This window comes from Embiotoca jacksoni, unplaced genomic scaffold, assembly GCF_022577435.1.
Source record: "Embiotoca jacksoni isolate LCO1_2020_lvr unplaced genomic scaffold, fEmbJac1.0.p SCAF_14, whole genome shotgun sequence".
Classification (NCBI taxonomy): Eukaryota; Metazoa; Chordata; class Actinopteri; family Embiotocidae; genus Embiotoca; species Embiotoca jacksoni.
In genome coordinates this window covers 14,305,729-14,330,323 of record NW_027185274.1, presented here as the reverse complement: position 1 = coordinate 14,330,323, position 24,595 = coordinate 14,305,729, and the positions used below count along the sequence as shown (strand labels likewise).

At 40.0% G+C, this 24,595-nt stretch overlaps 1 protein-coding gene across 2 annotated transcripts; it reads left to right on the top strand.

Annotated features, from left to right (window-relative positions):
- The first annotated feature begins 1,893 nt into the window (after positions 1-1,893).
- ptgir (prostaglandin I2 receptor) lies at positions 1,894-23,878 on the top strand. 2 transcript variants are annotated; one of them, XM_069148133.1, is made up of 3 exons: positions 1,894-2,124; positions 2,313-3,342; positions 21,433-23,878. In XM_069148133.1, the coding sequence occupies exons 2-3, from the start codon at positions 2,500-2,502 to the stop codon at positions 21,718-21,720; spliced, it is 1,131 nt and encodes a 376-aa protein (XP_069004234.1). In that variant the 5' UTR covers positions 1,894-2,124; positions 2,313-2,499; the 3' UTR covers positions 21,721-23,878. The 2 variants fall into 2 exon arrangements, with proteins under 2 accessions (XP_069004234.1, XP_069004235.1); XM_069148134.1 differs by lacking the exon at positions 1,894-2,124 and having other exon boundaries at positions 2,233-3,342.
- The last annotated feature ends 717 nt before the right edge of the window (positions 23,879-24,595 follow it).

Genomic DNA, 24,595 nt, shown 5'->3' with positions numbered 1-24,595 from the left:
TAAAGCAGGTGTAAATGTGCAAAGTGTTATGATCTCAGTGTCCTAGTTGATATGCTTACAAACTAGTCTGCTGGTTTCAGGGAAAGTGCGCCGGTATGCCTGCATTGTTCTGAGCTTCAATTTCTGCTGTTTATTTAAGTTGGCAGCCTGGTTTGTTTTATGGGCAGTCCAGCTGTAAACAGGCGGCGTGCCAGCCACGTCGTCAGGTGTCTTGTGGTAGTTCAAAGTAAATTAAAACTTTGTTTGTCAAGGAGGACTGGGGAGGAAAAGTGACACTGAGAAGGACATTAAAAACAAATATCCCTGTGTCTCTGTTTAACAACGTCACAATGGCCTGTGCGAGCAAACTATCACCCTCTACCAGTTGTGTCATCGTGCATCAATGGTAAAACAGAGAGGAGCTTGATCTCCATTAGTCCATCCAGAATTGAACATTGGCGCTATACTGTTATCAATACTCTCAGTTACAGAAACAGCAACAGGAAGCGAGAGCGAATAGAATTACTGTGAGTGGGAGCAATGAAATGTAATTACTCTGCAGCAGTTTGTATTGATGGCTACTAGTTGTGATGATTTTATTGGTGGTGCATCATATTGCAGGTGTCACACAAGGAAAGTATTAAGGACAACAGGAATAGCTCCTCATGATCTTCATCATTATTACACCCTGTGTTTGAGGAAAATGTGGTTTCTTTGTTATGTGGGTTTGTATTATTCCATGTCCCTCAACCAACAGTATGTTGTGGTTGTTTTTGTGCATCTTGCAGATGTTTTGTGTCATTTTGCATCTCATCATAGTCATTGTTTATGTCCCATTTTCATTGTTTTGTGTCTCATTTTGGTAATTTTGTGTCTATTTCTAACAATTTTGTATTCCTTTGTAGTTATTTTGTGTCGCATATTGGCGATTTTTGCATCTTCTTGTGCTCTTTTGCATTTCATTTTTGTCAATTTGTGTCACATTTGGGTTGTTTTGTCTGTTCATTTTGGTCAAATTGCAAATCTTTGTTGACTTTTTGTCTCTGGTCATTTTATGTTTCTTCAATTTCGTCTCTTCTGCATCTCATTTTTATTTTATTTTTTTTTATTTTTTTTTTGTCTCTATCTGGCATATATCTAATATTTTTTGGATAAGAGCAGGGGGCTGCTGCCTCTTTGGGCCCCTGGGTCTGTTCCCAGTTGAACAGACCCAGTAATCTGTCCCTAATGTCACTGTAAACTACACAAATCCAACAGTGAGTAGAGGTTCCAGAAATGAAGGAAGATAAAATGGGTCAAGAGAATCAAAAACAAACAAGGAGAAGCTGCTTGCATGGCATTTACATTCAGTTGGCACTGGTTCTTTCTTCACAGTTGAGTTGTACCAAAGGCTGCATGAAATGTAAACCAACTGAGATTAAGGCTTTTCAAAACACTTTTTTAAAAAGCAAGTGGAGACACTGCCAAACCAGATGCTAACACAAAAGGCAACTTTTACATTTGTTTTTGAGCTCACTAAAAGGAACAAGTGAATACTGACTGATGTGTGCATCAGTACAAGTGGGAGCCTGAACAATACATATAATTGAATTCAGTGTCTGTTTATTTTTTGTATTTCATACACCACAAGTTGAATCCAATACAGACTTTAAGTCATATTTTTTGAAGGTTTGCCTAAGCTTCAAAAAGAAATGTGATTAAAGGGTAAGATATAGCCATTTATTCAAGGTATATTCATTCTTTTATTTTATGACTCAAATAAATTCAGTTTGATAATCAAAAGAAACAAGAGGAATTAAGATTTAAACGTATTTTTGAAGTGTTCAAATGCCTTGTTCCTATTTCCAATACGATGTGAGTCTACAGTGGGTGGGACTACACATCGATCTGAAACACACTGGGAGGTGCTCGGAGAGACGCAGAGAGAAAGTTAGCGGAGGAGATGCGGAGCTCAGACGGGTTTCCTGTGTGTCTGACAGCGTGTGTCCGTCGGCACGTTACCGGCAGCGGCAGCTTTAGACTCCGTACCCGAGTGTTGGCACCTGCAATGTTTTTACAACGAGGAAAAGAAGTACAAGCAGAAGAAGAAGTAGTAACTTCTGAATAGTTTCAGTCGCTGCTGCTTTCTGGCAGATTCAGCGAAAGGTGAGTGATTATTAGTCACTAAAAGTTCAGATGACAGCATCGTTTGGAGTTTCACTGAGACCAAACACTATGAAGAAAAACATTAACATGATGCATGTCACCTTGGTGAAATGAGATTTTTATGTTTCTGTGATTAGGAAAGGAGACATGAGCGCTGAGATTTTTTTTTTCTTGTTGTTATTCCACAGAAAGATTTCCGAAGTGTCTGCCAGAAGAGAGGCTACAGATCATGTTATATTTCAATGCAGCATTATGGGTCTTTCCATACATCCCTGTCTTTTGGGTGGCCAAATGGTGGTATCAAGAGGGCAAGATTTCCTCTTGTTTTCTGGGAACTCATTAATTCCTCACTGAGCAGGCATATTTCTTCTCAGTATGATAAACATGAACAATAGCATTGATTCAAATGAATCATGTCACATCACCCCCTGCGTTGTCGGTCGGGATGGCAAGCCAACAACAAGCATCATCATGTTTTTGGCCGGTGTGGTGGGAAACCTCCTGGCGCTCTTCATCCTTGGAGTGCACCAGAAGGAGCATCGCTCCAGGTCCTCTGTCTTCTGCATCCTGGTGACCGGCCTGGCCCTCACAGACCTGCTGGGCACCTGCCTCCTCAGCCCACCAGTGTTCATCTGCTACGCCCGCAACATGTCCCTGATAAGTCTGGGCAATGAAGGACTGTGCAACCTCTTTGGCTTCGCCATGAGTTTCTTTGGGCTGGCACCTACGCTCATCCTGTGCGCCATGGCCGTGGAGCGCTGCCTGGCCATCAGCCACCCTTACTTTTACTCTGTACACATCCGCCGCAGTTTTGCCAAGTTCACTCTTTTCTTTATTTACCTCTTTTCTTTGGCCTTCTGCCTCCTGCCGTACAGCGGTTATGGCAAATTCAGACCGTATTGCCCTGGGACATGGTGCTTCATTGATATGGATGCGACAGGGGATGACCAGGCCAACTTGGTGCTGGCCTTCTCTCTGTCCTACTCCTCGCTCATGGCAATGCTGATCTTTGCCGTGTTTGTGTGCAACGGTTCAGTGATTGTCAGCCTTTGCCAAATGCACCGGAGCCAGATAATGCGCCGTGGCTCGGCCTTGTCGATGGGGAGAAGGAGGAGGATGAGCCTGGCCTGGTTCGGTCAGGGCGAAGAGGAGATGGATCATCTGGTGCTGCTGGCGCTCATCACTGTCATCTTTGTAGTCTGCTCCCTGCCGCTGACTGTGAGTACATATTTTACCTTCCCTCAGTGCATCTGTTCGAATGTCTCTCAGATCGATGAACTTCTCTGAAAAGTTTACACTCCCGCTTTTAGCACCGAATCATGATAAGTCAGCATCTTATGAATGTATCACATCTCACTCTTCTAAAGAAAAAACACTCCGATGTATCATTTTAACTGTTGAAACATGAACCATCCTCTGTAAAATCAAAAGAGGTTAAACAAAGTTTGAACTGAAAAGAAAACAGAAAAGGGTATTTTTCAAGTGGCTTTACTTGTTATAATTAACTCTTTTATTTGCACTCGGCCAGTTAGATGATAGAGTTTCCAGGATCGGCATTAGAGAGTCTCCTGACCCCTTAATAGAATTAAATTTGTAATCATTATGTACATAGAAAGCTCAGCTGGCATGGCGACCGATGATATTTTTATTGCTGCGGTATGTGTTTGTGTCCCTGCTGAAGTCTCCTTAACGGCTGCGCTTTGCTCTCTTGGCTCCGACCTATAAAAGGTGTGTCTGAGAGAGCGGCCGTCGCCACGCATGGCAAACTGTCACTGCCTGTGTGTTTGTGTTGAGCATTAGCTCCACATCTGTCCCTGCTAGAGAGGAGTGTGCCTAACCTGACAACCCTGGTGGACTGGTCTGACCCGGCCTTTCCCAGACGGCAAAGCACCTGTGGCAGAAGTCAGCGGCGAAGCAGCCTGCAGTTTGTGACACGTAAACATTGTCCGAATGTCCCGAGGAACATCCAGTCTGGGAAATAAAAACCAGTTGTAGGATGTGATGACTGTGAGTTAAATGCTACAAAGATCTTCTTGCGTCAACATGTTTATGAGTTTGTTTTTTTCTGAGTCTGATGAACGAGTAGTTTACAGGAAGTATTGTGTTTTTTTGGTGGTTTGTGGTAACTCTTGGCCCAAAGGTTTGACTAACCTACGGTGCATGCAGTGACACTAGCCCTGAGTTGTGGCTGAGAGCGCCCATGGTGAATGAACAGAGATGACTGTATATACTTCTCATCGCACTGACTAACACTTCAGGAAACTCCAACGTCCCCACTGGCCAACATATGTCTCTTCGAATCGTACAGTACTGTGGGCAGTTTATGTTTCAACTTCAAAATTAGAAAACTTGTAGGAAACAAAGCCAGACCCGTGTAAAATAAGTGGAAAAGGCTAAAGTGTTTATTTTGAAACTTCTACTTTGTTTCTAAAATGGTTTGATTATTTAAAATGCAACTTGATATTAGATTTACTTTATTTATATTCTTAATTTATATAATAAGTCAAGATCAAGTTAAAAGTCTGATCCCTTTTCTATATCATCCTGAATAATTCGAGACCCTTTCATTAAGGAATAACAGCTTCATCTATTATCTCAGCAGGTGTCCGTGCGTGTGTGTTTTCACTTTGCACACAACTCATGTCCTTATGGTTTTAACCACAAGAGCTAAAACCGTTGTGATGAGGTGTGTGAGGGTGGGACTGAGCAGACATGACATGTTTCCAAACAGACGTGAACTCATGATTAACACCAGTTAGTTTGCCTGCAGCACAACAGATGTTGGCAAAAAAAAACATCTGATTCAGTTCATTGCAATGAAAATAATTTGAAGTTAATTAGTGCTTGCGAGATTTCTCCTTCACATAAAACATAGAAGCTGCTTTAAGTCATTGATTCTTGGATACATGACAACAATGAGGCAAAACAAACCCTCCAGCATGTGTTTCTGGTTAGTCTTCATTATCCAAAGCTGTTTTATGTAACTGAATATATTTCGGAGGAAAATGTTTTCTTCTCTGAACAATGGGCTCCGTCTGCAGTGTGCCTTCATCGGCAGGACCTGCACGGGTAGATGTGGCTGAGAGGAGGCGCTGGCACTGGTTAATGAGCACTTCCTTTTATAATTTTTTTGGATTTAAAAAAAAAAAAAAAAAAAAAAAAATTTCCCCTCGGGGATTAATAAAGTATATACCTACCTACCTACCTAATCTAAGTTCGGCAGAGAAGATGAATATTTGTCGGGTCAGAAAAAATAACACATTTTGTAATTACAGATCAAGTTTCACAATCCTGTACTTCCTAAGTTGCTTTTCTGCACAAAAACAAATGAGGCAATATTTTCTCTGTACATTTCTGAGGTGTGGTTGTTTCTTCAGTTCTTCATTGTTTAGAGGTGAAGGTTCAAATGTGGTGGTTCGGTGGTGGTGTGTGTGGTGGACTTCCATTGGCTGTGCATGTTTGTCCTGTTCACTGTTACCTGAATCAGCTTCCCAGGCTTGTCACACTGCTGGTGTTATATATCACTTCCTAATGATTTAAACCTAAGTACATTCTGTGCAATTACACCCGACAGCTGGAAAAGATAAGACCCCCTGAAGCATTTCAAGTTGGTGTGATGAATGTTATCAGCTGTTCTGTTTGATGCAGCTGGAAACACGACCTTGATTGGTTTGTTCTAGGTGTGACTATTGGCACGTTTTTATAAATTTATTGCCAGATGGAAAATATGGTTACTGCTTGTTAAACATTTTGAAACACAGATACAAAAATCCATCTCCAGCTGCAGGTCAGGAGTTAAAGCCTCTCCTACCAGTGCAAACACAACATTATGTATTCTTACACCCAAATGGCAATTGTATACACACACTCAAGAGGATAACACATTTGAACTGATATTGCTAAAACAGTATTTGGTACTTGTGTTTCATATGATTTTAAAGTGAATGTTTTTTAGTTTTGGTCTGCTTGCAGTCAATCATACAATTGGGTGGATGAAACCAGCAATCTCAAGATTTGCCTCTAATGATGTGGAATGATTGAAAGTTAACATAAGCACATAAACAGATCATTACCACATGAATATTTTTCTTGTGAGTAACTCAAGGCTCATACTGGCACGATGACCTCTGCTGCTCTGTTTTCTATCTCCGATCAGTTCCCTACATCTCTCTTTACCCTCGTTTTGACATTTTTTGCCTCTGCCATTAAAAAATCTTTTCCACAGCTGCTCACCTCTTGATAAACTTTGTGTGAACCCCGAGGCTGTGTTTTCCAGCGCCCACACACTTTATTGACACATTACAGGGTTTACTATCTGTATCTTATTACCTTGAGGATCTTCATTGATACAATGTGTTGTCCACGTTTGCTTGTGTGGCTCAAACCGAGTAAAATGTGAGGACAAACCAGGGTAAAAGTACAGGTAATGAAAAACGGCGTTAGCAAGCCTGCAGCCTTCTGACTACTGTAATAGGAGTAAATGTGTCCATGAACGTGAGATAAATGTGTTTGGGCATTGGTGTAATGTTAAATTCGGGATTAAGTGTCCGTCCCCTGAAGGCTATTTCCCACCGGTTCCATCTTCGTAGAATTTCCATCTCTGAAACGGCCACCAGAGTTGGTAGATAAAATTCAAGTCATTGTTTCATATCCTTTAATGGCCGCACCGTGGTGCATGGGCACAAGAACAGTTTGGCAGACAAAGCTGGCTGTCATCTTCAACTCTGTCACACCATGTGTCTCGTTACTTCTTAAATTGTGCCACTCCCATGCCGTGTGGATTCATCCGACGCCTAAAACTCATGCGAAGGTCGCAGTGGCTTACGCTGACGCCACAAAGGGTGCTTTTCATTCTGCTAAATAATGCCCCCTCCTCTCCTTGCTCCTCCATGATCCGGAAATGAGTCTCTCTGCACCGCAATCATTGATGTTCCAATCCCTTAGATGCATCATTCAGTAGATGAAGAGCACAGGTGTAAGCCTGCCTTCTGGGAACAGAATGATTTCCACATGATTAGAAACAGGCCGTATGATCTTTATGCGTGCTTCTTCTTAAAACATCTTGAACAGATTTTAAAAACATCCTCTTCTGCTTTTACAATTTATCATCTTCATATTGGATTAGTCAGAAAAAAATACTACCTGATATCCAGCCACAAGTCGCAGCTGAAAAGGACATCTGTTTTCAGTTATTTACTCATCCTGAATAAAATTGCCAATTTGTTTAAACATTATCAGTAACAAATTTTTTGACACCCTATTTCTGCATACACAGCATACCGATGATACGTGTTGGAGCAGCTGTCAACAGATTCAAAGTGTCTTTTACGTTTACTTGCCAACTCTTCATGATGACACAGCAAGGTGTCCTGTTCGGTACTCACAAGGTAGACTAAGAAGTCACATTAGCCAAATGTAATGCTCCCAAAGAGTTCAACCGATATTTCTAAATTTTCTAGAAAACCTTGAATCACCTAAGATCCCCTTTGGCCATGCAGTTGGATGTGGGGAGTGTCCAAGGAAAGCTATCATGCTGTCACTCTACATACTTTCAATAGTATTCAGGCTCATTCTGCAAGACTGGGCCTGTTTGGGGACCTTATAGCTCCTGGCTGCTTTGGAACTCTTGCAATGAGTATTTAGTTGTATGCTTAAAGCCCTGCAGGGAAACATACATTTATCTAAATTATGTAGTTATTTTACAAGCAGAATCTCTTCTAGAATTTGTCCTTGTATGGTTCCATTAACTGGTCTTTCTTTAGTCTGAGTTCATGAACAGGTGAAGAGTTAAGTGTTGTGTCTTTAAACAACACAACCTTTTGCTGTTTCACATAGCATTTTAAGAACCTTTTGCCCCATCTGTCAGACAACCCAGATTTATGAGGTTCTGCACTGACTCTTAGAGGCATGATGCCCTGTGACTGTAAATGTGTCAGCTTGCTGTTACTCATCTTCTTTCAGATCATCATCTCTCTTTCCCAGCTTGCTCAGAGCTATTGGAAGCAGTTGGATATTTCCAATCTTTTCTTTTTTTTTTCCAAAATCACAGAACGTGCTGTGCTCCAATGGACCTCTTGAGATTTTATTTTCTTTGTCAAAGATCCCAAACCTTTTGTCAACACTGCTACTTAACCCAGCAGCAATCGCGATTCACCTGCAGTCTATTTATAGTTACAGCAAATATACTTTGAACTGAACTGAAAAATCCTGGGTTACTGGTTATAGTCACCTAAATTTAATTTTAAAATCTGACTGTGTCACCAAAAAGTGCATTTTGGTTGCACTGTGCTCTCTTTCTTTAAAAGTCCCCACGTTGGACTCTAATGACCTCAGGGTCTGGAGAAGGACTTTGTTGCAACAGCACTGAGTGAAGACTTTAGTGTTAACCTCATTACAGCTGCTCTTCTGATGCACATACCACTTTGAATGCAATGAGGGGGAATTCAGTTTTTGGATCTTTGTTGCACTCCCTGTCATCTTACCTCTCACACAGGATTCAATACTGGTCTGCTGACTAAGGCTCAGATGTGGTATCTACACTAATGGAAGCCTTTTATTATTAGATATTAAATCTGCCCCACACTGCTGCTCTGGAATTTGTGTGGTGGAGATTCTTCGCCGGGGCCCAACTGATCCCTTCACACCACTTGCAGTTGTCATAATCAAACAGAGTCTTTGGAGTCTGACGCAATGTAGGTTTATTTTATATATATATATATATATATTTTTCTTTTAGAGGGAAATTAGTGAAATACAGACCCTAAATGCTTGCATGTGAATATTGACAACACATAAATCGACAGACCAGTAAACTTTAACTGCAGGCTGTTTTCAGTGTAATCTCACTAGAAGATGTTATTGTTGTCATTATAAGAAGTAGCCACGCATGCTATAGCTTGGGTTTTTCTTCAGAACAGTCTTGGCTTTCCTGATCTTCCTTCATTTGATATGACAATATTTGCAGATTTTGTTTAATTAGTCATTACATAAAGAAAAAGTACTAAATATTTCCATCAGAATTGTAATGTGCTTCACATTATTTCATCATAAAATGCTTGCAGTACAGATCATTTTTAACAATTGTGGAGGGGGGATTGTCCAGAATCTGTCAATATGAGAAAAATGATGGTAGATGGATATTTTATAAATATGTGCTCAGTGCCTAACGGAAATAAATGTCATTGTTCTATTCACTGAATTCTTTAGACCAAAGCTGAGGCTGACTGCTGAGTGCTGAGTGGTGATAGTGCTCTGTGGGTATGTCACTATGAGCGACACCAGTCGTACACACAAAATCACTTTTGTCTCAAATCCAGAAGTGAAGACGGTGACTGTAGCCCTTTTTTGGACTAGTCATTTCCTGTGTAATGCATTTTTATACTCTGTCCCTTGAATGATCTCTGAATACTTTCAGACAAATTGCGTAAACCACATATTTCTCTGCAGCTATATTGAAAGCATTACTTTGGTGGTAAAACTGGGGGGCACATAGTGAAATAAATACTATCAAATTCAACTGTTCCGCTGCGCCGTTGAACTCACAACAATCCTTGAAATTACAGGACCATGAAATTACAGGACCATGTGCAGTGGAAATATTTATGATGGTTGCAGTAACTTTATTGCATCGAGTGCCCATTGTGGGTTTATGAATGATTTACTTTGTCATTATTGACTTCTGTCATGAATGATGAACTGATGATGAACTAATACCCCAGATATTTCTTTGGTGTCCATTCACACCCTGACAAACATCTTTGAACAGAAGCCCAGAAGTGACAACAAAACATCCAAAGTTTGCAAAGATTATGTGCGGGAACATTTTTCCTTTTTTGGATGAGCTTAAATGTAATTTTAATAGTTTATATCAGAAGTCAGCTTCACAATGAATAGATTAAAAATAAAACTTTTGTCCATTGTTTTTACAACATTCTTTTAAACAACCTTTTAAGAGTTTTGTTTTGTTTTGTTTTTAGAGGCGCACTGTCATTAAGCTGCATTAAAGATGTTTTTATAGAATTGAGGAAGTGAAGATAAAACACACCTGCATAGTTTTTCCAGACAAAAGTAGACTGTAGGTGAAGACTTCATTATAGTTTTAACCAATCTTGTTCAAAATGTGGACACAATTCATGAATTACTCTTGTATGTTGTATATTTAATTTAGGTCCTTTTGTTCTTTTTGTCAGGCTCGATCAGATTTGACTTTCCTTGTAGAATCGACTTCACCAGCTTTACGACCCACATCTATTATATTGATCAAATAAAAAAATCGTCATTAGGAAATGAAGAGAATGGCCCAGGATAAATCTGTCTTCTCCAATCAATAGCTGCCTGCAGACTTTAGTTAGTCACGCTTTAAGTGAAGCCACTGTGATTGTCTGTCAGCAGTTATTGTTTGGAGTAACTCTTACTGGAGATACGTATAGGTAGTCCTCCTTCAAATGTGTTGTTTTTAGTGATTGCCTGACCCACATTTTCTGATGTGAGCTTATTTTTTACTTCTGTTGCACACTTCAGGCAAATTTGAAATGATTTGTCAGACTGTAGACATGAGAAATACTAACTATGACTGATGTGCGGTGTCGTGCCTTCAGCTGTTACTCAAAAGGAGATTTCCTGCTGATACGACAAATGCTTTTGTCTTCATTGTAACACAATTACTTGAGCTACAGGAGAGCTTTGTGGTTGATGTTTGTTGTCAGTAGTGTAGAGTAAAGAAAAATGACAGAACACAGACACAAACAACGTGATGCTAAATGAAAGGACCTTTCTTTTAAACAGTTCCTTGAAGATTGTGATGTGTGCAGATTAACGAAAGTGCCCTCAATTAATCAGAATTGCTTGTCACCCATAATGTGAAAACACGTTTGTGTAGCCTCAGTAGAAGGGATTTTCTCTGACTAAGCTCTCTGTGAAACAAAAACCTTCAATCCAATCAGTTTAGCGCCACCCAAGATGATTCTCGTTGGTTTCGAGAAATACAACCAAGTCAGAATAATATAAGTGAAGCCAGATAGTTAACCAGCTGCGGCACAGCGCAGTGGACATACAGTAGGTCCGGCAGTGGAAGACTTATTCAGCACCAACCCATGGTGCTGAGCATAGCATGCAGTCCATTTTTGGCCAAGAGCAGCCAGAAATGATGATAAGAGGGCTGTTATGTTAGTTAGCTGATGTTTGTGTCGTTGATGTCTGTCAGTTTAGCAAATCCAGCAACAGTAATCTAAAAACGAGAAGCTTTTTCCCTTTATATTTTCATTGCTCTTTGCTAATAAAAAAAAAAAAAAAAAAAAAAAAAGTAAAATCTTGCATAGAAAAGTTTTTCTCAGTGTTTTATTCACTTCAGAGCTTAATGAATCTGGGTATTTTCCCAGCTGTGAAGCCGATTTAAACTTGAACCGGCTATCCCAATCCATGCTTAATGTTAAATTATTAATAACATCTTCTGCGTACAGAAAGAAACAGTAAGACTCTTGTTTGACACGGCACCTGGCCAGCAGTGTTGATAGATACATGAACTTATAAAACTCTGCTGGGACGCAGCAGTGAAATACGACACCCTCACATCAAACAGTTTCCATTTGGCTATTTCAATGCGACCTGCCCGTGATCGGACGCAAGTGGCCAAGTGTTTCAACCTGTACTTTTGCTGGCCAAGTCGCATAGGTCCAGATCGATGTAAAACAATTCAAACAGGTTCTGAATGTGGTGATCTTCTGTTTTTGTGCTGAGCGACACATGAAAAAGGGAAACAGTTGAGTCTCTGGTTCAATAAAATCACAATGCTCACTGCAACCAAGAACAATCATCTGCATGAAAAAACGAATCCAGCAACATGCTTTCATACACCAAATTAAATCAGTTTCAACAGAATCACTGACCACAGAAAGTGAGAACATTATCTGGGTTTTAATGCGGTCTTGAGCATCCCTTTTCTTGTTCTGTGAAGTTGACATTAGCTGGCGTCAGATAAATTCTGATTCAGAGCATTCGCTTTGAAGATGTGAGCCGTCACACTGTGTTGTGATTCAGCGGGGTAAACAAAAGCTGGTCCAACTGATTGTGTGACAACTCAGCATGAAATTCAGTTTTTCTTATTAAACAATTGATTATTCCTGCATGTTAAAACAAGAGGAAACAAGAGGAAACAGGACTTTTTAGGGTTAATCATTGCTTTAGTTTTGGGGGGGGTTTTTTTGTGTTAATTTTGAATTAAATCTTTTTTGATCTTTCCAAAATATTTTACTGCTACACATGAAACAATTTCTGCATTCAAAGAGGTTCTCAGCCAGAGTATGCAGACAACAGGGACTCAACAAATCTAACAAGATAATTGCAACCAGGCATCAGTGCAGATTTTGTGGTTTGGGATCTTAGGGACCAGTGAACCCTGGAAGTTGCCCAGAAAGTGAAATATCTGATGGGAAGAAGTTTTGGCCACTCTTTTCTGCTCCCAGAGACTCCCTCATTGTCCTAAAAATACATTCAGAAACATGGATGCTGAAAAATTTATTATTTACCATATCCATTTTAAGTCACTTTATATGTTTAGATACATGCCGCTCAGTTATGGAATTAGGAACTTGAAATGGAACAAAAGTAAAGGATATTTATTTGGAATAAACACACTGGTTGATCTTGATGAACAGAAGTGTGCCTCTTAAAGACTGGTGAGGTCTTGTAATAATGAAAACAATCAATGGTATCAATCAAAGGTATGTTTTCCCAAAGTTAAAACGGAGAAAAAAACCCGATTGTATTTGTAACAATTTGTACCACTAAATCTTGAAACTGGATGCCGTGGATGAAGACAAGCTTTTATTTAAATTGGAAAATAGTTTTATTTTTGTTTATATTTTGTTTTGTTTGTTTGTTTCATTTTTACATAAGATACGGACAACTGAAACTGAAACTGAATTGATTAGACATATGCAAAATCTTTAAAGGAAGAGTTGAACATTTAGCATATTTGCTTTCTTGCCCAGAGTTCCAGAAGATGAATAGACAAATGCCCCTTTTTGTGTTTGTGCTAAACAGGAACTTACAGCCAGCAGCCTTAAAATAAAGACTGGAAACAGGCACCGTAGCCTGGCTCTTTCTGAAGGTAAAAACAACACCTCTAATCCTCACTAATTCACATTAGATCTTATTTGGTTAATCTGTGCAACAACCAGTTGTCTAAAAATGACATTTTACCTATTTTCAAATTTGTCTCAGAAAGCTTTACAGTCTAATTTAGGTGCCAGTTATTCAGTGTCGAACCACTGATGGAAGTCCTAATCCAAGTGTCCAACCTTGTTATTATCGACAGTTTGAGAGATTGCCTTAAATTCCCCTTTGCTGCTGGTACCCAGCCGATGCCCTCCCAGCAGCCGGCATGGCACTCGGATTTATGATCGCAGCAGCTTAAGTGGAAAAACTCCCAGTTGGATGTTGACAGGAAGTAACAACTCTCCAGACAGAGAGACCAATGAATACAAAAATTAGCCAAGATAATTAAAGATCTAAATGAGCATACAAGCAGAGCTGCATTTGTACTTATTAGCCGTCACTTCTCACACTCACTTGTCTTAATGGAAGTACTTGGTGGTTGTTCTTTATTCACATTAGCTGCGTAAAGAGGAAATGAATTATACAATGAATGAATGAATGCAGAAACAATTTAATTGTGTTAGTTTTATGTGTAATATTTAAATCTGCACCATGTGCAATAGGTGGAGTTACTAAGTTGGCATTACTCAGCCGGGGGATGTTGCAATGCTTCTGATGTGCTGTAGAGCCTTCATATTAGCTCATTGAGGTGTGTCGTTTCATGGTCGTTTAATAAATCCCAAAACAAAAGAAAAACATCCACACACCGCAAGGATTAATGACAGATTTATTGGGCTCTGGTTTGTTTTGAGTCTGGGAAAGCCAAAACCGAGGGCCTGCAGTGGGCGTCGACATCTGCACAATTCTTTTCTGTGTCTAATGTACGGCTTGTTGTTGTGGTCATAGTACAGTATGTATTCAGGTACCTCTGCTTAAATGTTAAAGACAAGTATCTGGAATGTACCAAAAATATGAAAAGAATGAGCAATAGTAATTAGTAAGCACTAATTGTAGTGAATGAGTTTAGATGACTGACGTACTGCTTTCAGAAACTTGTTTTTAAATGGTTGTACGTTCAGTGCACTGTTTAGATGTGTACATTAAAATAAAATATTTAAACATAATGAAACTGAATGTAGTAAACATCAGATTACAGCTGCAGTCTATACCTTTATACACCTTGACACTCTGTATGGTGGTCAGAATTTACATTGACATTTTTACCACAAAATATTAGAAAACATTTTGGGTTATCATAACTGTATGTTGTGATAATAAACCATTTCTGAGGAAGAGCAATACGTTTACGTTGCTGGAACAGAGTCCAAAATGACCAGCAATACAAGACTTTTGGAAAGGTCGCTTGATCTGATATAGGTCTAAATACATATTTGATTTTGCAAAGCTGGCTGAAGTTTGACCAACTACACCGGTTTAGAGGAAATTCTATTTCTATGTAGAGTTAAAGTAGGTCTTTTTTTACAGCCCACCTGGTTGTCTGACTCTTTGTGTTGCTGCCTCACTAACAATGTTGTCACAGATGTTAACACATCCCCAGAGCGCCGAAGTTAATGTCATAACTGACAGAAATGAGAGATACACCTACAAAAATAGGGGGCATGTTTTAGATCAACAGAATTATTTCAAGTGGATGTTGTTCAGGGCCAAAAAAAAAAATTTAAGATGCAGTTTATAACGTTCAGTTATATGCAGCTGTCTTCAATTTAAATGATTCAGCGTGAATGTGGCTGGAAATGAGGAAAGAGGCACGTTGCTGACATCCAGGAGGCTCACTGTGAAAGGATATGTGTCACACGTCATTTACAATTGAGAAAATGTATCTTGAGTTGGTTCTCAAAGTGAAAATAAACACATGTATAAGTCAACAGTAATCACACTGTTCAACTTCACCTCTCAAACAGTTTTCAATCATTACTTTTTTTTTAGCACACAAAAATTTAAATCTGTCAAATACAATCTTCTCCTCTCGCCAACAACTTTGAAAATATAATGTGGCTCTGAATTTGGAAGTGCAGGTATGAACTTTTCAACAATTCACCTCCAAACATCAGCAACATCAGACAGGAACAGGGCAGGAACAGGGAAGCTTTATCTTTGATGAAGAGGAACTACAGTCTGTCACAACAGCTTCAAGATTTTGCAACATAACCAGCAACAACTTGTCATCTTTCACATGTTAACACATATCAGCCCACTTCATATTCTATATTGTCAAAGGCACAAGTTGATGTTTCACAATTGGTTCCACTTCCTCTGTATGTTTTTTCAGTTTTTTTTCTTCAGCAGTTTCTTTTTTCAGTTGGTAAGCCAACAAGCAACTCCCACAGAGTGGACAGTTTACTCATCGGCAAGTCCACAGAAACAGTTTTAGTTTTCGCTAATTTCTTTAACATTACTCTGGAGGGAGAAGTGGGATATTTTCAGATTCTCTTGATATAACCAGTACATGTTATATTTATTATACAATATTTTCACACACTTAGAATGATGCATAAGACAACATTGTAAAATGTTTTTGTTACCTTGCAATGTGGTCTCTTTGTCTTCAAAGATAATTGAATAGATTGATTGTCAGAGTGACAATTGTTGTGTGGAATTGTTTTCTCACTGAAGTCCAATATACACCGTGCGGGTAAAATATCTAATGGCTCCAGATAACTCATTGCAACCTTTGGGACTTCTTAAAGAGGAAACTCACTATCAGACTTTCAGACACTGTAATTCCCCTGATGAAACTTGTCTGAAGACAGAAACTGACATTGTTTTCTTGCCCCTGAAACAGAACACAGATCCATTTTTAGGATGTGTTCTGATGTAAATGAACATCTTAATAGTGATGTCCTCGGAATGTGTTGTCTGTGAAAAAAGTCACCAAACAAAACATGGAGAAAAATACTGACTAACCTGACCAAATGCACAAAATACATGTAGTTGCTCTTAACAGCGAACACCCACTCATTCTTCCACTTTCTGTTTTCATATATTTAAAGGTCAAACAACACCTCCACTATAACTTTCCACAGTGAAGGCAGATGTGGAGCAGTTAAAATTTCCCTTGTGTTTCACTAGAATTATCGCTTCGTGGTTATATGCCTCGGTAAACCAGTCAAGTTGTTTTTGGCATGCTACAGCAGCATACAGGAAGCAATCGATAATAATGGAATAATAGAAAGCAATAAAATAGCAGTAAAATAAAATAAAATATGATACATGTAGGGAAGCCTTTAGAACTCATACATTGTTTCGGGATGCAGGCTGCTGTTTTCTGTGGAAAAGCTCTGATGGACTGTACAATACCTGCATCAAATGCTGACAAAGTAACGCAAAGTTAGCAACTAGCTGGTGAACATAGTGGAGCTTTTAGCAACTAAAGAGACAGATATCTCTCCACATACGTCATGGATCTAAAATAGCTAATATTGGACTTATACATTTATAAACTTATCCATGTCTGTGGGATGTGTAAATAACCAAATGTTACATCATATCAACCTGACAGATGATATAGTGTTGATGGCTTGCTTTCTCCAGTTGGACAAAACAAATTTTCAGACATATGATTGATGTTGAGCTTCTCTATTTTCTATAAGAAGGAGAGCAATTAAGCTCATTTACCAAAGGAAACTCCTCTTGAGAGTCTCATAAGCACTGCAGCATGTCTCTCTCTCTCTATCCTTACTGCTGTCAACAGTCTTCTCTGAAAGGCCAGTAATTTCCCTGTGCCCTGCTTCCTCTCATCCCTGTGCAATGAGCCCACAGTGAAACAGGATCAGGAAGAGAGACTTAGGAAGAGTCCACCAGGACCATGAGATGGAAAATAATGGAAATCCATTATGTGGTCTGTTTCCTGAAAGATGCAGCAATCATCAGCCACAAATAGCATCTTATGTGTCTCTGACAGGATGTACTCATTTATACCAAATGAACTGGGTCCAGGTATGCCAAGATTCTCAGTCATCAAGATATTCGAGTACCAAGTCAATATTTAGACCTGAAACAATTAGTTAGTTGATCAGTTGGCCTACAGAAATATAATCTGCAACTATTTTGATAATTGTTTCTTTCTGTAAGTTAAAAATGCCAAAACATTTCCAAGCTGCATCTGTTTATAGAGTGCAAGTGTGAATGCATGTCAAAGCTTCTTCATCTGCACGATTCTCTGTTCTCCTGAATAATCCCTCTGATCCTCCTCAGCAGTGCACCGTCTCTGGTCTGCTCCTTAACCACACACTGATACATTAATATGCTCCTGTTTAAGGAGAGCTGACATGTCATCGGTTTTGGCCCCACAGCCTGCTGTGCTCGGAGAGGACGGCTCGTGATTTGTGTCCCTCTCGGCAGGGCTTAAGGTCTGCCGAGAGGACCATAAGAGGCAGGGTGGCATGCAGGAACAGAAGCAGGAGCGAGGGTGGTAATGTGGAGTAAGACAGCAAGGATGATGGCAGAGAGTATGATGAAGCATGTCTGCTTGAAATGTTTCTGGTAGCAGTGCATGATGAATTAAGATGGCGATAACTTAACGCTGAGCAGAAGACACATTTGTCACTGTTTGTTAGTGTGTTTTATGCCAGTAGGTGTGATTCATTTTAACTTTAAGTATGAACTTAAATAACAAATTGTTGTTGCTTTTTTCTGAGACTTTTTAAAAAAATTGTTTTTATCCAATTCCTCTTGTATTGTGCTGATAAATCTGCACCAATGCTTTTTAAGTTAGCCTACATATACCTTAAATTTACAAATCATTCATCTAAAATGGGGCTGCACCACACAAACTACCTCCTCCACAGGGATTTGATGTTACAAAATATTAAAAGCTGTGGCTGAAACTGTTCTGCAGCCAAAGCAAAGAGAGGTAAACATTTGATAAACGTGTGTTTCATAATAATTAATGTTGCATTCAAACAGAAGTCGTGCGCTTGTGGGTACAACGTGGGAAGTCGTGCTCACGGTACGTCATTGAAGTGGTTAAGTCACGAGAACACCGCTGCTAAGCTAAGCTAAACTAACTTCTGCATGCAGTTCCACATCTGTATTGATTATGCAATCGTGTCTCATTGCGTGTACGTTATCACACGTTGGTTTAATCTCTCTCAAAACAAAACAAAACAAAAAAACAGGAGATATCCGTGAAGTGTTTCTGTTCATGGACGGCATCTTGAACCCACAGGAAATGCAAAGACATATTGACAGAGGAAGAAGATGACACTGTTGGAACATCAACATTTTCCTCAGACGCATTATTTAAGATATGATGATAAATTATACATGATTAAAATTACAATATGTTCGCTAAAAATTCAACACAAATTGAACTTCTGTCGCCTCTGCCAGTTCCGTAAACCTCAGCAAACACGTCACAACTCGTGAACTCGGTGCTCACCGGAAATTTCTCGTTCCGACGTCATGAATACCTCAAGAGGGGCGTTCCTATGGACTCCTCTCGTGTACACGGTAAACCCGACCCCATCGGAGCGCAGCAAATGTAAAAAACACAATCCTCAGATTAGAAAACGAATATGGTTTCTGGCTTTCCTACCTTTGTATGGTTTCCTCCTTGCAGCACCTCCCACTTCATAACTTGATAACAGCCTACGTCTGAGGAAAAGGCCTCACCTTTTTCCCTCCGTGCCTTTGCATTTCCTGCATTATGTCACCTGCCTGTTAGCTTACTAAATTGTTAGCCTGTGGGGCTTCTGGACACCGTCCACGATGCCGTTGCCTAGCAACGATGTTTTTACAACTTAACCACTTGAACGCCAAGCATGCGGTGCACATGACCTCCAGTGTTGTAACCACGAGCTGACGAGTTCCATTTGAACGCAGCATGTGTCACTCACCTAATAATTTTCTTATTGTGTCCTGCCTGCCTCACCCACCTCTCCTACCTCACCCCTCTCCTCAACCACCTCTCCTCAACCACCTCTCCTCACCCACCTCTCCTACCTCACACACCTCTCCTACCTCACCCACCTCTCCTACCTCACACCCCTCTCCTCAACCACCTCTCCTCACCCACCTCTCCTACCTCACCCCTCTCCTCACCCACCTCTCCTACCTCACCCCTCTCCTCACCCACCTCTCCTACCTCACCCACCTCTCCTACCTCACCCACCTCTCCTGCCTCTCACCCACCTCTCCTACCTCACCCCTCTCCTCACCCACCTCTCCTACCTCACACCCCTCTCCTCAACCACCTCTCCTCACCCACCTCTCCTACCTCACCCCTCTCCTCACCCACCTCTCCTACCTCACACACCTCTCCTCACCCACTTCTCCTATCTCACCCACCTCTCCTCACCCACCTCTCCTGCAGCCAGTTGGCTAATTATCTGGACAAGTACAGCCAGTATTTTACTTTCAGACTGACAGACCGTCTCGTTGGACACATCATCCCTCTTGTGTTTGAGAAACATGTTATCTTAAAGTAAAGGAAGCTGATCACACGTCATCTTTGATGTGCGTAAATGTCAGTTCTGACTGTGTATTTTGTGTAATGATATAATCTATAAATACATTACTCGTCCTTGTGAAATCAGTGAGAATCCAACAACATCAATTGTGCAATTCAAGAAAGTTCACACATTTTCAACAACATTACTTCCTAAAAAGTAGAGAACATCTAGAGATTGTTTTGTTTGACTCTGAACTGTGATCGCTGCTGACATATACAAGATGATGGCTCTGTTCTCAGGTTTTGACGTTGTTATGCCACAGAGCTCAACATCGTCCAAGATCAAATCAAAAGATAATTGTTTTTGGTCTTCCTCTTCCTCTCTCTCTTTGTCCCTCTCTTTGGTGTATGTGTAGAACATTATGATGATAATCACATCCGTGTGAATTCAGCCGCTTGATGAGTGTGTAGAGGACATGTGGCCTGTATCTGGTCCCACAGGTACTTTAGTCCGATCCGGCTCTGGACTTGCTCCCTCTGACCCCTCTAACTTTGTCTCTTATTAGTTTTCAGTCCAGGCCCTAGCAACATGGAAACATTTACACCAATGCACAAAAGCACTCAATCAGCACAAGCCATTAATTAGGCCACTGTTTGTTGGATATTTCATGGAGGAAATGGAGATTTGTTGACGGAGGAAAGGTGATAAAGACGCTCTCTGGGCCGGCTGCTGCTTCTGTTTGTCTGCGGTCTGTCTAATCTTAAAGGTCAATGCACAAAAAAGTTGTGGTTCTGTCATGTATTGCTGTGTGGGTTTGTTTTCACGACACTTTGTAGTTATGAAACTCAAAGGTGTCCTGACACCGAAAGTGTTTTATCGTAGACGGATAACCAGATCAACCAGAGTCTCAACTGACACTGATACTGAACATGCAGTCATGTTCTCATCTGGCTTCAACACCAAAGTGCCGTCGTATTTGCTGTTACTTAGACTTTGATCAGGTTTGTTTTGGCTCCATTCAGCAGACAGAATACTTCATTTTGTGCAACCAAAACTTCCAGTCAACACGTTACTTGTGACTATTAGTGATTAATCATTTATTTGGTCTTTAAAATAAATAAACTAATGACTAATGTAATTTTCCAGAGCTAAAAGCAATGGGTATCAGTTTGTTTGTTTTCATTCTCATTCAAACACCATTACAATGACTACTTCACATGACAAATTTCTCAAATAAATCCTAATCTTAGGAAGAAAATCACAAAATGACCGATATCAGACAGCAAAGAAGTCCAAGTTAGCGTGAGCGTATCATAAATACCAGAGCAAAATTAAAGCCAAGTGGAGAACACAAAGGTTTTCATTGAGAGAAATACATAAAAGGAAGAAAAGCTTTTCCGTGAGAGAAATTGAAAACATGATGGTACTATTCAAGATTAGTTGTACGGTCTGAGCACAGATGATGAGGTGAGAGCAAGGATGTTGGGACAAACCCGTTGCTGGGCTCGACATGAAACTGCATGCTCCTGCTGAAAAATAAAACCTTTATGCTTCTCAAACCTGCTCTACAAAATGAAAGGTAAAACACTGCAGTGACAAGTGTTGCTGCGACATAAGTGATTAACTGCTGCTTTTCGTTGTAGTTATGTGACCTGGGATAGCAAACCATCAGTACTCAGGATCACAACTGATCTTGATCCTGGTCTTGTTGGAGATGCAGCGCTCTACTATTTTCTAGGCTTTACATTTGTAACCAAAGAATTGCAAACACTGTATTTCACTTGACCCTCTCCTTTTTCAGATTGCAGGCTTCATCAATGCCATTCATCCATTTTGCGGTGACACGGAGAACCTGACGGCTTTCCGCTTCTACGCCCTCAACCCCATCGTGGATCCCTGGGTCTTCATCATCTGCCGCAAGTCTGTGTTTCACCACCTTTTCTCTCTGCTGAGCTGCCACTTCACCAAAGGAGCTGTGAAGACGACAGCACACTGCGCTCTTTCTTTACCCCTTGACAATGTCATACAGCGCAACCCTCCCGACGTGACAGTTCCACTGGCCAACATGTACTCCGGTTCACCTCTATGACCAACAGAAGGACTGGAGGCTGCGAGGCCATCCTGTCTGAAAAACGTTGGAGCAAATCTCAGAAATGAAACTTAACATTTGAATTCAGGATTCCTGCACTCAGCATTTTAAGGCACAAGGACTAACAAGTATCTGTGACAATGGGAATCTTCTACACATGGCCGTTACAAATTTTCCTTCTCAAATGACTTTGGAAAAAATTATTGCACTTCATCTTCCATTGACTCATGGAAGCTGTTTCAATGTTGCAAGGAGAGTTGTGCCATAAAACAAATAGCACTGTGACTGAGCACTAAGGAACACATCAAACCATATCATTCAGATTTTTTTTGAGTAATTCGTGGAAATTATTCAAAAAAATCTGAGTACATGCACTTGGGTCAAGATATATGGACGAACAATATGCATGAATGTATTCTATTTCCTCTCTTAGTCAATCCAATCAGCTCCTCTTTAAGACAGTAACTCTGTTTACGGATTCTGCAGATCTGCAGCATCTCTGACACGAGCTGCAGGTCACAATCAACATGAAGATGTACTGCTAGTACAGTTTATTGTCCTGTCATCGCTGGGGTCAATGGCCTGCGGATCTATTTCAGATCTATAATGTATCCGTCAGCAGCGACAGGTGAGTCTGATCCAAAAAGAGGTGATGTCACTATTCTGCCACTAACAAGTTCATATTGGCACAATAATTATTAGTTTTACCATTGCCAGGCCTTACTCCAGCGTAGTTGATCATGTCTAAACATGCATGCCTGTAGCCGCACGAGCAGTCCCTGTGAGGCTTTCCTTTAGCATAGCTTTGAGCTAAATGTCAGCATGCTAACATGCTCAGACTGACAATGCTACGGTGCTGATGTTTAGCAGGTACAGTGTTAAACAATGCCCCCATTTGCTCGCTGAGGCTGATGGGAGTATCATTAATTTCCCCCCAAAAATCGCCATTTAATTTAATGTAGTATTACAGACAAATGCAATTACAAGAACACATCAAACAAATGCAGTTGGTAATCATTTGGATATTTTAGAAATCAAATTTGCCTGTGCTTAGCACACGCAGGGTGATGTCACGTCGTGTCAGACGTAATGCTAACGTTGTCCTGGTGCAGTCAGAAATGGTTGGTATCTGCAATGGGGACTGGTACTTGAGAAGTTGTGTGTGGTACATACTGGTGCATGGTCTGAAATTTGGAGAACTTCATGTTCATTCATTCATACTACTTTTTTCTTGGGGTTCCTGATTGTCTTAATTACAGTGCTGGTCAGCCTTTTTTTTTTTTTTTTTTAAGATAGACCAGATGATGTGTTACTTGATAGACATAATCAACCTTTTACCATTGTTTCACTTGCAGCACAGACTGCTAGTACAAGGAAAAGTTACATGAATGTGAAAATGTTAATACATATTGTCTGTGCTCATTTAAAAAAAGGAATCTGTTGTAGAAAGCAAAGTAACAACAGTCCTTTTGTTGTAAAGTTGAAGGGGTAATGTGAAGTTGAACCTGCCTTCTTGGACGTTTAACAATAATCGTCAGATAGATTTGTCATCTATTCCAAACCAGCTTTGAGTTCAGAAAACATTTTAATATCAAGTTGGACTTAACTCCTGTAGAAGTCCAGACCATGATGCCACTGTATTGCATGACCATTGGATGCCGCCTCACCCCACTGATTTGTAAACTACCTGGTGATGATTGTGAATGTTCTTTTAACAGCCTCCTGCTTTTAATTACTGCTGTTGCAACATGCACTGTGAGAATTATTCTTTTGTTGTTGTGACTTTAATGCTGTGACGACGTTTAAATGTTGTGTATGAATGCCATTTCACTGTGCTATAATGTTGTGAAATCTTAAAATTGTGTTGGTTTGCTTTATGCAACAGAGTGAAACAATATAGGGATGCATGGTGTGTGAGGAGGTTCTGTTTTTGGTTTTTGGTTTTGTTTTTTGCTGTGTTGCACATAGATTTTTAGATTTTTGCATGCATGAACCAACGCAAGTCATACACGTTACTACCTACACATTTCATTCTATGAGGGTACTCTGTTAAATACTGATCCATAAATCCAAATAAAATTATTAACATAATACATTTTTTGCTAAAATAATATTCTTTCTAAGGTACCAGTTTTGTTCATGTAAAATAAAATATTATTCAGAGAAAAAAACCTCAACTTGTGTGTCTGTATGAAGCAGAAATACCTTTTTTCCAACAACATATCTTTGTGTTGAATTTTAGCAGTCAGACATCATGATACAACACGAAGACAGCACACTGGTGGATCTGAATTTCAATTTGATTTGATGCAGCACCAAAATGGTGCTGATGATGTCAGCATCATTTGTCAGAGGACATGTTTGGAGTCAGACATGTTTTGGAGTAACACAGAGCTAAAAACACTGACACATTTACATTTGAACCTGATGAGATATGTAGAAAATAAGGAGGGCTCCTTTAAATAAAAATGACATTTAACATTAACGATACTGAATTCAAGAGCTAAATGATGACGACTAATTTTGTAAACACAGTCTCATTTGTATATATTAATATTGGTTTGCCATTATTAGAAACTCATTGACATTAAAGTCTGGTTTGAAGCGCAGCAGCTGTGACTGGTGCTGCAGCACCACAGTGTGGTTGACTAGCGTACTCTTAAAATCAGTTTTACCTCAGATAACTGCTCTTCTGTGACAGTATGAAGTATCAGAAAGGATTTTGTAAATATGCTGTAAATCACTACAAAAACGTCATTTACTTGCCAGACTCGAGTTACTCAACAAAAAAAAAAATCCCCCGAGGTGTTTGAAACAGAAAGAATTCGCATACAAGAGGAATTAGCCGGTGGCAGCTGAGACCTTGTGACTTACT

Coding starts and splice junctions, on each gene's coding strand:
- ptgir (XM_069148133.1), top strand. CDS start 2,500: ATGATAAACATGAACAATAGCATTGATTCAAATGAATCATGTCACATC. Junction 3,343..21,432: donor TCTGCTCCCTGCCGCTGACT/GTGAGTACATAT, acceptor CTCCTTTTTCAG/ATTGCAGGCTTCATCAATGC.